Source organism: Dromiciops gliroides, chromosome 1 (genome assembly GCF_019393635.1).
Source record: "Dromiciops gliroides isolate mDroGli1 chromosome 1, mDroGli1.pri, whole genome shotgun sequence".
NCBI classification, from domain to species: domain Eukaryota; kingdom Metazoa; phylum Chordata; class Mammalia; order Microbiotheria; family Microbiotheriidae; genus Dromiciops; species Dromiciops gliroides.
This window is the reverse complement of record NC_057861.1, coordinates 401,725,829-401,741,336: the sequence shown is the minus strand read 5'-3', so window position 1 is coordinate 401,741,336 and position 15,508 is coordinate 401,725,829. Positions and strand designations below refer to the sequence as shown.

At 42.8% G+C, this 15,508-nt stretch overlaps 1 protein-coding gene across 1 annotated transcript in view; it reads left to right on the top strand.

The window, feature by feature from the left end:
- The first annotated feature begins 1,712 nt into the window (after window positions 1-1,712).
- Window positions 1,713-15,508, top strand: part of SNX18 (sorting nexin 18) — a 35,679-nt gene continuing 21,883 nt past the window's right edge. The window contains exon 1 of the mRNA XM_043979757.1: window positions 1,713-3,655. Within this exon, the coding sequence (XP_043835692.1) occupies window positions 1,990-3,655 (1,666 nt within the window). The 5' untranslated portion in view covers window positions 1,713-1,989. The remainder of the gene's footprint in view (window positions 3,656-15,508) is intronic.

Here is a 15,508-nt window from a genome sequence, read left to right as displayed (position 1 = left end):
AAAACGAAAAGAAAAACATATAAGAACACCACACTTTTATTAAACACATACTTCATGCTGGGCATGGTTGGGGGCAGGAGGAGTTTATAAAGTCTAGGTTCCACATGATCCCTCTGCTGTCACTGAATGTATAATCTAAGAGATGTACCCATAGGAAAGGAAGGGAAAGACAGTCATAGAGTCTCATACTATTCATGGGAAAGGAAGGCTCTTTTTGGTTCTGCCCACACCTATGCTTAGGCCATTTTCTGTTGGGCTAAGCTCTGTGTGGGCACGATTGTAATGGGCACCACACATACCATATCTTTACTACTTTTGTCAAACATAGCTTCCCAGTCACTAGGCTATATAATTGTCAATGGCAAGCTTTGCTCACTCCAGCCAAAAGCAATGCTGTGGCAGTCCACCCCACAAAGAAATAGATTGTTGTGTTGTAAGTAGGCTGTGAAAGGAAGCTGACCTATTTGGACAGCACTAGCTAGTACCAGAAGTCATCCATCATTATTCATAGGATTATAAATCAAGAGCTAAAAGAGACCTCAGAGGCCATCTAGTCTAACCCTACATTACACAGACAAGGAAACGGCCCCCTGGGGGATGGGGGGGATGACATTAAGTGACTGGTAGAATGTTAGCACTAAAAGGTACCTTATAAATCATCTGGTTCAATTTCCTCATTTTAAGGATGAGGAAACTGAGGCCCATTCATCAATAACCACTTCTCTAACTCTAAATGAGATTACAGGCACTATAATCTCATATGTACACACAAACATATATTAAATATAAATTTACATATGTGAAAATATAGAAACATAAATATATATAAATGTATATAGTACTTTGCAAAGGATTAGAAAAATGTAAGCCATTCATTCACTAACACTAATTATCTTGTCCATTGTCTGATCTTCCTTTCCTCCACTCCCCTACCCCCAACCTTCTTTTTAGATCAAAGGTTCTTAACCTGTTTTGTTTCATAGACCTCTTTGACAGTTTGACTAAGCCTTATGGATCTCTTCTAAGAAAAATGTTTTTTAAATAAGTGAAGAAGATGCTAAATTTCATTGAGAGGTTAGGTGAAAATAAATTTTAAAAAAATTTATTTTTTCCATTCAAGTTCATAACTCCCTGAAATTTACTAAAGGACAGTTGGTGGATCCCAGGTTAAGAATCCAGGATAACTGATCATTTATCCTTGATAACTACTATATTAAAACACTCGCTAACTCACCAGACCATTCCCAGAATGCTGGTTAATAAATATGAATAGGAGTGAGAGCTTGGCACTTGCATTCCTTGTTAATTTTTTTTACATGTAAATTAAATTACAAATCCATTTCATTTCATTTACATTTATGGGTTTTTGTTTTGTTGGGTTTTTTTACACATTTTAACCAGGTAGTTAAAAGCAACAACAAAATACCTCCTTAGCACCTAGAACGATGCATAGAAAACCGCCACCCCCCCCCCCACACACACACCCCGCCCCCTTCCTCTGACCGGGTGATCCGCTGCAAGTCTTAGACAGCAGGGGGCAGCGGAGTCTTGGGAACAGTCCTCTGCCGCCGCCGTCGCCGCCGCCTCCTTCACAGCGAGCCGAGCGGACGCGGCAAAGGAGCGACTCTGTGATCGCTTGCTCTCCCCTGGCCCAGCTCCTCTCGGCCGTGGATTAGCAAAGCTGGGGACGTGGGAGGCTGTGGCGCCCCCGCCCCCAAAGCCCGCGGCGGCGGCAGAGAAGCGGGCACTGAGCGCTGTTGCCGCTGTTGCCGCTGTTGCTGCTGCTGCTGCTGCTGCTGTTGCCGCCGCCGCTGCGAAGGGGAGTCGGAGGGGAGCGGGCGCAGCGACCCGGGAGCAGCCGAGCCCGGGGACGAGACGGGACGGGCGGCGCAGGGCGGGCGCCGCGGAGCCTGCCTCTCACGCGCCGGGAGTAGCCCGGGGCCGGGCGGAGGACCCCGGACGGGCGGGCGGGTCGAGGGCGCCGGGACCATGGCGCTGCGCGCCCGGGCGCTGTACGACTTCAGGTCGGAGAACCCGGGTGAGATCTCCCTGCGCGAGCACGAGGTGCTGAGCCTGTGCAGCGAGCAGGACATCGAGGGCTGGCTGGAGGGGGTCAACAGCCGCGGTGACCGCGGGCTCTTCCCGGCCTCCTACGTGCAGGTGATCCGCGCCCCGGAGCCCCCGAGCGCGCCCAGCGGCGACAGCCACGGCCCGGCGGCCCGCTACGCCAACGTGCCGCCGGGCGGCTTCGAGCCGCTGCCCCCGCCCGCCGCCACCGCGTCCTCGGCCGCGCCGCTGGGGCTGTCGCTGGCGAGTTCCTTCAAGCCGCTGACCTCCGACAGCTTCCAGCCGGTGCAGCAGCCGCCCCCGGCCGCCGCGGGCTTCCCGTACGGCGCGGCGAGCGGGGCCCTGCAGCCCTCGCCGGCGCAGCCGCTCTACGGCGGCGGCTACCAGCCCAGCCAGGGCAGCGACGACGACTGGGACGACGAGTGGGACGACAGCTCGACCGTGGCCGATGAGCCGGGGGCGCTGGGCAGCGGCTCCTACCCGGACTACGACGGCTCCTCCTCCGGGGGCGGCGGCTGCGCGCCCGGGCGCTACCGCTTGTCCACGCGCTCCGACCTGTCCCTGGGCTCCCGGGCCGGCGGGGCCCATGCGCACCCCCAGCACCCGCCGCAGCCGTCGGGGGCCAAGAGCTCGGCCACCGTGAGCCGCAACCTGAACCGCTTCTCCACCTTCGTCAAGTCGGGCGGCGAGGCCTTCGTTCTGGGGGAGGCCTCGGGCTTCGTGAAGGACGGCGACAAGCTGTGCGTGGTGCTGGGGCCCTACGGCCCCGAGTGGCAGGAGAACCCCTACCCCTTCCAGTGCACCATCGACGACCCCACCAAGCAGACCAAGTTCAAAGGCATGAAGAGCTACATCTCCTACAAGCTGGTGCCCACCCACACCCAGGTGCCCGTGCACCGGCGCTACAAGCACTTCGACTGGCTCTATGCCCGCCTGGCCGAGAAGTTCCCGGTCATCTCGGTGCCGCACCTGCCCGAGAAACAGGCCACGGGCCGCTTCGAGGAGGACTTTATTTCCAAGCGCAGGAAAGGACTCATCTGGTGGATGAACCACATGGCCAGTCACCCGGTGCTGGCCCAGTGCGATGTCTTCCAGCACTTCTTGACCTGCAGCAGCAGCACGGATGAGAAGGCCTGGAAACAGGGCAAGAGGAAAGCCGAGAAGGACGAGATGGTTGGAGCGAACTTTTTTTTGACGCTGAGCACGCCTTCGGCGGCAGCCCTGGACCTGCAGGAAGTGGAGAGCAAGATCGACGGCTTCAAGAGTTTCACCAAGAAGATGGATGACAGCGCCCTGCAGCTCAACCATACGGCCAATGAATTTGCCAGGAAGCAGGTGACTGGCTTCAAGAAAGAATACCAGAAGGTGGGACAGTCCTTCCGAGGCCTTAGCCAAGCTTTTGAACTGGACCAACAGGCCTTCTCCGTGGGCCTGAACCAGGCCATTGCCTTCACCGGAGATGCCTACGACGCCATTGGAGAGCTCTTCGCTGAGCAGCCACGGCAGGACCTGGACCCAGTGATGGATTTGTTAGCGTTGTATCAGGGACATCTGGCCAACTTTCCAGACATCATTCACGTTCAGAAAGGTAGAGTACTGTTTTTTTGCCACAAAGTGTGTATGTTTTCCAGCTTGAATGCTTGCCGAGACAGTGATTTCGTTAGTGATGTTGGAGGAATTGCTTGAAAATGGATCTCTCGCAGGTCAGGAAACAGATGTACTGGAGTTTTCTCACTTCGGTGTTGAGTAAATTAGTTGCTCAATACTTTAGGGTGACCACTTTTGTTGCTGTCAGGCAGTGCACGTTATGCAGAGGCAGCATGACATAACAAATGGTAAGCTCTGATGGGGAACCAAAAAGACCTGGGTTAGAATCCTACATCTGATGTGGACTGGCTGGGTGGTTTTAGGAAGTCAAGTCATTAACCTCTCAGCACTGTATCCCCCTACTCTAAGCAGCAGAAACTTTAACAAACTATGCTCAATCTTTGCTGCTTTAGTAGAAAATTTAGGTAGCTTCAGAAAAGTAACAGTGCTTTGTAGGCAGAAAACCAAAAATTTAGTTCAGTTCATCATTTAAGTATAGTAGAAAGAGTGTTGGTTTTGAAGTCACAGGACCTGGGTTCAAACCTGGATCTGCTCCTTACCTGCGTGGCCTTGGGCAAGTCACTTTACATCTATGAGCCTCCGTTTCCTCATAAAATTTCCTCCCTTTCCTCTAAAGTGAGAGGATTGGACTAGTTGAAGGGTCCTTTTCAGCCTTAAATCTGCTTACCATGCCAAGAATTTGGGAGATGCAGTATGGGAGAATTATGGAAAAACATGAAGAGGTTAAAGGCAAAGGAGGGATCTCCCTCACCCACCTACCCCCCCCCCCAAAAAACAAAACAGAACCAAACCAAAAAACCCCACAAACTGAGGAAGAGACAGAAATTACTTTCAGCTAGAGGGATTAGGGAGGGCTTCCTGGACTAGATATCACTGTACTTGACATAGGCTTTGGAGCAGGTGAATGGCCAGTGGAGTTCACTTCTGTTTCAGACACTTACTAGCTGTATGACCCTGAGCAAGTCACTTAACCCTGTTTGCCTCTCAGTTTCCTCATTTGTAAAATGAGCAGGAGAAGGTAATGGCAAACCACTCTAGTATCTTTGCCAAGAAACCCCCTGCAACAACAAAAAACAGGTTTTGTGTATAAATAGAGGCAAAGATTTTTTTTAATTTCAAATTTATTGTTTTAAAATCTTTAAAAAAAATTTTGAGTTCCAAATTCTTTCCCTTGCACCTCTCCCATACCCATTGTGAATTCATGCACAACATATTTCCATATTAGCCAGGCTGCAAAAGAAAAAGCAATACAAAGAAAGAAAATGAAAAAAATTATGCTTCAGTCTATACTCAGACTCCTTTAGTTCTTTTTCTGGAAGTGAGTAGCATTTTTCGTCATAAGTCGTTCAGAATTGTCTTAGATCATTGTATTGCTGAGAACAGCTAAGTCATTCACAGTTGGTCATTGTACAGTATTGCTGTTGCTGTGTACAATGTTCTGGTTCTCTTCACTTGCATCAGTTCATATAAGTCTACCCAGTTTTTTCTGAACCCATCCCTCATCATTTTTTCTGAAGTCCTCCTAAATTATCTTAAGCTGGAAGATTGTTTCACTCTGTCTTTTTGTAGGTTTTGTAGCTTCAGAATTGGCTTCTTTCTGAAATCTTGGCTCGATCCTCCCCCCTCCCCCTCAATCATTTCTTAAAGCACAATAGTATTCCATCACAGTCATAATATAGCAGCTTGTTGCCATTTCCCAATTAATGGGCATCCATCCACAGGTCAAAATTTGGAAAGGGAGTGACATCTAGCCTTGGAGACAAGGGGCAGTGTAATTGGAATAAGAATAGCTAGTAGTCTATTTTGGGAAGGAATAGATTGAAGTAAGACTTGAAAGATAGGCTGGAACCAGATTGAGGAATGCCTTGAATTTGCGATTAAGAATCGTAGGATCAGGGCAACTAAGTGGGGCAGTGGATTGAACACCGGCCCTGGATTCAGGAGGACCTGAGTTCAAATCTGGCCCCAGGCACTTAACGCTTACTAGCTGTGTGACCCTGGGCAAGTCACTTAACCCCAATTGCCTCACCAAAAAAAAAAGAAGAATCATAGGATCATCAATTTATAGCTGAGAACTTTAGTGGTCGCTCTCTTACCCAATAAACAAGCATTCAGTCAATAAACATTGACTAAGTACCTACTTTGTGCCGGGTAAAGTGCTAAACACTGAGGATACAAAGGAACAGAAAAGATAGTCCTTCCCCTCAGAGTTTTTACAATCTAAGTGAACATAATTTTTATTAAACTGTATTCAGGAAAATGAGGTACATATTAAAGTCTGAACTAATACATCATGGAAAGAACCTTAAGTCCAGTCTCCCACCTTTTAGGTGCATTCTTCTGAGGCAGTTAGCAATCACAGCTCCCCAAGATTTGCTTCCTTGATGATGTCAAGAGTTAGACTTGGAAACAGGTCCACTGATATGGGAGGAGTAGGCATGCCGAGATCCTGGCAAGTGTTTGTTCCCTGGGATCTTAGGTTCATCTGCCCATTGTTGGCAATTGGTCAGCACTTGGTGTTGGTGGTGGCAGAGGATGGCTGGCTTTTTCCTCACAGGGATTGATTACTTCCTCAGATAATGATTGGAGGGTGGAGCAGAGCCAGTGGTTTTTGGGGCCCTGGTGTTTCAGGCCTCTTGGACTTACCTGATGACCAAAGATGACAGCTAAGGCCCCTCCCAGTTTTAAATCTATGCTCTTGTGCCCCCTATGTCTTCTTATTCTTCAGGCAAACCATTTCCACTCATGTAACATTATCTCCAGATTCTGTAAAACTTAGGGATTCAATCCAGTTTTCTATTGCCCCTCTTTGACATGATACCTAGATTTAGAAACTGTACTTCAGCTGTGGCCTGACCAGTGGGACCAGATTGGAATTGGGTATTGAATCAGAAGACTGAAAAACCTTTAGTTCAACGTCACAGATTGGATGTATATAGATAGTATTCTCTCTCTTGCTCTGGTCACTATATTTCCTGTTAATATAATTCAAAGTATAGTGTCAGCTTTTTTCCAAGTTAGTGTGTATTGAACTTAAACTAAAACCCCCAGTTCTTTCATATTAACTCCTTTTAAACCTTTCTCATCAATCCTGTTTTTGTACACATTGTTTTTTGAACTTATTCGGGATTTTACATTTCTCCTACTCTAAAGTATTGTCTTGTTAGCTTTTAGACTTTGTGTATCAGTCTGCTGATTGTGATTTTCTTATCCAGTATATTACTCTTACTCCCAGCTTTCTGTCTCCAACCCAGTCATTGATAAAAGGCAGCGGACAAAGCCAGATATTCTTGTATCAGTTTAATGGAAAGCAACAGGCTGGGAGTCAAGAAGCCTGGGTTCTAGTAACCAGGTCTGCCACCTACCAGTTGCATCTGAGGCAAGTCAATTAATCTTTATCATCTTCCGATTTGCTCACTTGTAAAATAAGGGGTTTGGATATCTAAAGCCTTTTCTGACTTTGTTCTAGGGTTCTGTTTTTAAGACCTAGGTTAGTATATTGCTAGAATCTCCTCATTAACGTTAAGTAAATTATCAACACATCTTTTTTTTTCCCCCCCATTTTTGCCTCCAGGTGTATCATTGGAGACTTGTTAAATGCAGTGTTGAAATTGAAATGCTATCGCCAACATCAGTAATGTCAAACTCAGATGGAAGTGTATCCCTGCAGACCACATATTGATTTATTAGAAAACCACAAATTAACATGCTTTGTTTATTTTTATTTATTTTGTTAAACATTTCCCAATTGTATTTCAATCTGGCTCTGACCTGCAGTGGTAGGGCTTTGTATTTGACACTTCTCTGCCAGGTACTATGCTAAGTGCTTTTACAAATGTTATCTTATTAGATCCTCACAACAACTGTGGGATGCAGGTGCTGTTAATTATCCTCATTTTTGCAGTTGAGGAAATTGAGACATAGATTTAAGTGACTTCCCCATGGTCACACAGCTGGTAAGTGTCTGAAGCTGAATTTGATATTTAAAAGAGCACAATTGTAATTCTTACAGCAATAATGGAGATTTGGAATATTATTTTTATTAGGAACAGAATATTTATGAGAGACAGTAAGGTGGCATGGAAAGAGCCCTAGAGTTGGAGTAAAAAACCAATCTGGTTTCAAGGTTAGGCCCACCACCTGCCAGCCACATGTTGGGAAACATGTGTCTCTGTCCTTAGTTGTAGTTACCTAGGATAATACACTATGAATACACTATGTCACAAGGTTGTTGTGGGGAAAGTATTGATTATTGCTGTCAAGCAGAGCCAGTAGTACAAAAAATCTCGACAAGCTCTCAGTCAGTGAACATTTACTTGCCAGATGCAAGCTAAGCACTGAGGATTTAAGGAAAAGCAAAATCCCTTCTCTGAAGGACTTCCACGTCTAATTGGGGGGCGGGGGAACAGCATGCAAATAATATTACAAAATAGACACTAGGTATAGGGGAAGACTCTGAGCCTGGGAAAGGCCTTCTGCAGAAGAGGGGTCTAGAGATGAGTAGAAGAAAGCCAGGGAAACAGTTTAATTTTTCCAAAGTGTAGCAGCTAAGGACGGCATTTTTCTCTACCTTCTACATTTAGGGCTGCACTTTATTGTCCTTAGATTAGGAAGGTGCCTAAAGCTATGCTTTTGGGGCCATTTACTCTGTTTTCCAGGAATTCTGATGGACCACCTTACATAAACTTGGACAAAACTTTTCAGAAATATTCAAAATTTTGATTGTAAAGAGAAACTCCATTTTTTCAAAGAGATTCAAGAGTTATTCCTGGAATGGATCTATACTCTTGAGACCTTGAAAGAACCTCAGATCACTTCAAAGGCCTTAACTTTACTCTTAGTAGTGAGAAAAAGCCCATATAAACTTGATGCAATTTGAATAACCTTTTATGTTTAAAATTCTCTGTTGGAATATAATTATTCTATCTAGTAACCTGTCAAGGTTTGAAAGGGGGAGGGGAAGATTAGCTACTTCTGTCTAATTAGATTATCAGAGATGTAGATTCCTTTAAGGTCTCTCTTTGGTATGGGTATTAAAAAAAATCCTGCTTAACTCTTTGGAAAGGAGAGTTCTTAACCTGGCATCTTTGAACTAAAAAAAAATTTTTGATGACTATTTCAGTGTAATTTTTTTTGTAATTCTATGCATTTTATTTTATGAATTTTAAAACATTATTCTTGGAATAGGTTTGTAGCCTTCTCCAGACTGCCAAAGGAGTCCATAACACAGAAATGGTTATGAAAACCCCTACTTTAAGCCAAGAGAAAGCACTGTTAGATCTTAGACCTTCAACTTTATCCCAAAGATCAGGATAGGACGATTACTTAGGTGCTATAAGAAGTTTAGAGATTGAAATTTTTATGTGACCCTGCATATATAGTTATATAAAGTAGGTATGGATAACCTTTTACTGGTGCCAAGTTATTCTCAACCTCACATTCAGTTACTCAACCCCATATAGGGTCGTGACCCATAGTTTAAGAAGCTAGGATCTTGTCCAACTACAACATTTTACATTTGAGGAAACTGAGCCTTAGAGAGAAGAAATGATTTGGCCAGGGGTCCTTTCCACTGCTTTCACATTCTTTTCCAGCAAATCTGTTTTTTCCTAATCTGCCCTCTACATAGTTTTCTGATTACATTAAGAAACCCAAGTACTCTTTCCCTATCCCCTATAGATAAGACTGTAGGGAAATGAAATAGGCATAGATCTTCCTTAAAGGGCTTTTAAGGCACTCATCTAGTGGGTAATTTTATAAAGCTTCTCTAGCATCAGCGTTTAGACAATATAAGCCTGCTCTTGAGAATTTATGACTTATTACAGATTGAGGATAAAAAAATGCAAATAAGTACTATTCTGTCTGGTAGACTCATACTTGAGATTTTATTCTATTAAAGTTGTTTCATATGTTTAGTTTTCCTTTTGGGTGTTAGAAATGGAAAATCATAGTTTCTTAAGCCAAATGAGAGGTTTCAGATTTTTTTTTTCATTTCTTTCCTATGTGAGCCTATCTGGGTTAATTAGAATGAGGAAGTAAAGTAGTTTGCCCTAGTTTTTAGGACATCAGAGTGGAATTCAGTTTTTCTTTATATCTTGTATATATCTAGTTATTTACATGTTGTCTCCCCCACTGCAATGTAAACTTGAATGTAAGGACTATTTTATTTTTTTCTTTATATTCCCAGCATTTAGCACAATTCCTGGCCCTTGGTAATTGATTGATAGATGATTATTGACCATTTATTCGCTTTGAATAAACAGGGAATCTCTCTTAAATTGTTAGTGCCTTAATATTAGACTGTTGACCGACCTGCCCTTGGCATTATTCTTACCCTTGGTGCTTCATAGTTTTTTCTTTTAAAAAGTGGTGTTTCATATTTTACATTCCTGCATTGATTTACTTTTATAATATTGTGCTGAAGGTACAGGACTAACAATGAATCCAGTAAAATGTGTTGTCCGGCATTCGTTACATGTGATTTTGTTTCATGATGCATGGTTTGATTTTTCCATATATCTAAGACTGGTCAGTATTAAAGCTATTTTATAATGGGTCTTTAAGGTTTGGGGAGAGTTGTTTAAGAGGGAGAACCTAACCTCAATAAGAATATGAAAATGTCATTTGTGGTTTTAGGAATATGTAACAGGTTGCTGTGGAAAACTAGATTATGTTTAATAACTGAATGCAAATATCAGTCTTCTTAGGGAAGAGTGTAAAGTTATGTTCTATCTTGGTAATATCAAGGTTTGGGCCATGAGCAGAATTAAATTATTATTAGTCTGTGATCTCCATCAGAGCAGGGCTTGTTGCTGCTTCTCTGTATTTCTTGCTTCTTCATTTTGTATCTCCCTTGTGCTTTCACAGGGGTCCTTAATATTTATTGCATGAATGTAAGTTTCCTTAGCTATTCAAACAGAAGTAAGGAAATTCTTGTCTTTTATTACACTTACCGAGAGGTTATTTCTTTCTAAGCAGATTTTCAGCTTCTTTTAGATCCAGCCCTGTCTTTCTTATTAAATCTTAAAACTAAAAATGGCCAGTACCTTAGAAGTGGTCATACTTAGAATGTTATCAGTTTTTTTGAAGTTTAATTCAACCACTTCCCCACCTCTACTCCCCTTTAGCTATTTGTAATTGAAAGATCTTGCAATTCAAAATAGTTAAAGAAGCCAGACCCAGTTAATCAGTAAGCATTTATTAAATGCCTACTAACTTCCAGGAATGTGTTTAATCACTGGGCATACAAAAAGAGGCAAAAGACAGTTAGTCCCTGGCCTCAAGGAGCTCACAATCTAATGGAAGAGATGGAATGCAAATAAATATATACAAAGCAAGCTGTATACTGAGTAAATAGGAAATAATTAAGTTAGGGAAAGCCACAGCCAGAAAACATTGCCTAGAGCTGAGAAATGAGTGTCTTATTCATGGAACCACCAGGAGGCCAGTGTCAATAGATCAAAGACTGTGTTGGAGAGTAAAGTGTAAAAAAAAGCCCTGGAAATGTAGGATGGGGGCTAGGTTATGAATACCAGAGCATTTTGTATTTGCTTCTGGAGGCTATGGGGAGCAACTAATTATGGAGTAGGGGTGTGACATCCAATCTGTGTTTTAGGAAAATCACTTTAGTGACTGAATGGGGGATGGACTGGAGTGGGGAGAAACTTGAAGCAGGCAGACCCTCCCCATGAGGCTTTCAATAATCAAGGCATGTTGTGATGAGAGCCTTCACTAGGGTGGTGGCAGATTCAGAAGAGAGAAGGGGACGTGTTTGAGAGATTTTGCAGAGGTGAAATCAGCAGGCTTTGGAAACAGCTTGCATATGGGGAGTGAGAGATACTGAGCAATCCAGGATGATTCCTAAATTTTGAACCAGAACAATGGGGAAAATAGTATTGCCCACTACAGTAATAGGGAAGGTGGAGGCTAGGGGAAATTTAGAGGGAAAGATCATGAGTTGAGTTTTTGACATCTTGAGTTTAAGACGACCACTGGAATCCAGTTGGGGATGTCTGAAAAGCAGTCAGAGGTACTAGATTAGAGATCAGCAGAGAGATTAGAGCAAGAAAGGTAGATTTGGGAATCATCAGCATAAAGATGGTAATTAAATCGATTTAACATGGAAGCTGATGAGATCACCAGGTTAAGTAATATAGAGAGGACAAGAGCAGAGTCATAGACAAAACACTGAGGGACGCTATGATGAGAGGTTATGATTTAGATGAGTATCCAGCAAAAGATAGGAAGAAAACCAGAAGAGAGTGGTGTCTCAAAAACCTAGAGAGAAGAGACTTTCAAGGAGAAAATCATCAACAGTGTCATAGATTGCAGAGAAGTCAAGGAAAATGATTGGGAAAAGGCCATTCTATGTATTTGACAACTGCGACCCTAACTTTGGAGAGGGCGGTTTTGGTGGAAAGATGAGGTAAAAAACTAAATTGTAAGGGATTATGAAGAGAGGAAGAGGAGAGAAGTGGAGGCACCTTTTGTAGATGGCCTTTTCAAGGAGTTTGGCCAAGGAAGGGCAGAAGAGCTGTAAGAAGATAGTAGGAATGGGGGCAGAGTTTTTTCTTTTAGGATAAAGGAGACTTGGACATGTTTGTAGGCAGTAGGAGATAAACCAGTAGACAGGGAGAGATTGAAAATAAGTGAAAGAGTGGGGATGACAGAGGGGTTCTGTTGCAGGAGAAGAGGTAGAATGAAATCACTTGAACAAGTAGAGGGGTTAACCTTGGTAATGAGTATGTCAGGGGAAGAGGAAGAAAAAGTGACAGATGGCACCTAAATGATAGGAGATGAGGAAGGGAGAGATGGCCAAGATGTCTGGTTTCTTCTTTTTAGTTCCTGAGATTTTTAAGGCTAAAAAGGACTGGGATAGAGCCAGAAATTGGTCTCAGGCCCAGTGAAAGTAGCTTTTTGCAAACGCAGCCATGCTGTGAAACCTCCCAGGCTTGTGGAGCCTGGCAATTTCCAAACTTGGATAGAAGAACAAAATATAAATGAGAGGAGCCTCCTTACTTAGGGTCTGAAATTTAAATTACTTGTTTGTCTTTGGATCCAATCTAATCAAAATAATTTCCCCATAGGCAGTTTTGGGGAAATTGTGAAGATTGGGTTTTTTTTGGAGGGGGGGGGAGGAGGGACAGGGCAATGAGGGTTAAGTGACTTGCCCAGGGTCACACAGCTAGTAAGTGTCAAGCGTCTGAAGTTGAATTTGAACTCAGGTCCTCCTGAATCCAGGGCCCGTGCTTTATCCACTTTGCCACCTAGCTGCCCCTGATTATGAAGATTTTTAAGTTGACTTCTTTAAAAATACTCATCTTAAGGGGAGACATGATCTGGAAGCCTTAAGAGTGAAACCTGGGGGGCAGCTAGGTGGCGCAGTGGATAGAGCACGGGCCCTGGATTCAGGAGTACCTGAGTTCAAATCCGGCCTCAGACACTTGACAATTACTAGCTGTGTGACCCTGGGCAAGTCACTTAACCCCCATTGCCCCCACACACACACAAAAAAAAAGAGTAAAACCTACATTACTAGCTAGCTATGTGACCTTGGGCAAGTCACTTAACCCTCATTGCGCCCCCCCCCCCAAAAGAATGAAACCTACCATATGACAGTACCTCTTTTTATTCTAGTGATCGCCAAGGTTCCCTTCAGTTTTCAAATTATGCGACTTTCTATTTATTTATTTGTTCATTTATTTGTTTATTTATTTATTTATTTATTTTAGGCTTTCTTTGATATAATATACTTGCTACTGCTGTCCTAGAAGTTTAAGTTTCATTATTCTCCAGTTGTGATAATAGAGGTTTATTCCACTTGCTATTTTATATCATTGAGCTTAGAATGTTGACAGATGTTGGCTAACTGAAAGAACTCAGAATAAACTAGTTTTTTTTAAGTTTATAGTTTTGTTTCAACCTTTATGGCATCCTTAATATCAGTTTCACAGGCCAAAAAGATAATTCAAGCAGTTTTAATTACTCTGATCAAAATATAGTCAGTTCTACATGTGACACTTGGAATGGGTTTCTTTGAGTACTCTAGGCCTTGTTTATACTCTATTTATTGGAATTGTTTAATTATTTTTTTATTTAATTATTTTACCTAGTAAAACTTCAGGTTTTGAAAGAGAAAGGGGAGAAAGATTAGCTACTTCAGTTTCTAATTAGATAGAAATGTAGATTCCTTCTTTTGATTCCTGAAAACATAATGAATGTGTATTCCTGGATCACCAGTTACCCATTTGGCCCTGTATCTGTCTTCTCTAGTGCTCAGTGCTCTTTGGTCGTTTTTCCTTGTTCCCTTCTGCTCTCTTTAAAAAGGTTCGGGCAACTAGGTGGCGCAGTGGATAGAGCACCAGCCCTGGAGTCAGGAGTACCTGAGTTCAAATCCGGCCTCAGACACTTAACACTTACTAGCTGTGTGACCCTGGGCAAGTCACTTAACCCCAATTGCCTCACTAAAATTAAAAAAAAAAAGTTAAAAAAGGTTCATTTCTTGGCTTGATATCCTACATTATATAAATACTGAAAGGATTTATGATTTTTATGTGGAGAAAATCTAGGAGTCCCACAAATCACAACTTTTCCATGACTTCCTAGATAGGTCCTTGGGAAATGCCTGAAGCCTGTAGCCATTCAGGATCTGTTCCAGTTCAAATCTGAACCCAGGGCTTTCTAATTCCATGATACTCAAAAGCACTCTATCCCACTCTGCTCTGCTGCTTCTACTTTCCCTTCATTCCTATAGGTCAGTAACCACAATCATCTTGCTATTGGAGAGGGGGGAAATGCATTTTGATTTTTTTTCTAAATATGTCTGATCTCTTAGTACCAGCAGCCTAACAAACGCCACTCATCATTCATTTATGCAAAAATGTTCTCAACCATGAACATTGGCTTTCTGACAGCCTTATTAATTATTGCCAAATGCAACAGTAAAAACTAAGCAACTAAAAAATGTAAGTTAGAAGATAATTTGAAATAACTTCCAAATTCTAGAAAGGACCATAGGATTTTTTTTTTTTTTTTGAAAATGGACTTAGTCATCTAGTCCAAGACTCAGATTTTACAGATAAGGAAACTGAAGCTAAGAAATATGAAGTAACTTGTCAAGTTTTCACAGTAAAAAGCAGGACCTAGATTCAGACCTGGGTCCTCTGACTGCAAAGCTAATATTCTTTCTACTCTTTGATGTTGGTTACTTTGCCAAGATCCTCAAGGTAAATAAAAATCAGTTGTATTTTTATTTCAGATATTATATTTGAATATTCCTTTTGGGGAGGGTGGGGGGATGGGGCAATGAGGGTAAAGTGTCTTGCCCAGGGACCCTCAGATATTAGATTAAAGGGTGGGTAATGCTTTTTTCTTTAAAGCTTAAAGGTAATTCTGGCACGCGAACTACCCATGTCACATATGCTTGAATGAGACAGTGTTGAAGAGAATTTCTTAGTCTGCCATTTTAGTTTCTCCATGGTGTGGTAACAACCTTCCTTTCTAGTCTTTCCCATTATTCCTCTTTTGTACAGTCTGAAGACCATCTAAATTTGACTACTAGTTAGTTCTCAAACTCAACATTACATCATCTTTGATGTTCAGCTCAGGCAGGTGCCACCTCCAGTTACAGTTTCCTTAGTTGCTGTTCCTCAATAGCATTCTCCAGATCTCTCTTCATTTCCCACCCACATCTCCATCATAATAAGGATAGCTAGCATTTATATACCACCTACTGTATAGCAGGATGCTTTGTAAAGGTTACGGCATTTGATTGTGTCCCCAGGATCACATCCAATCTGGTACTCATACCTCATTAGTACCCTCTGCCCTCTGG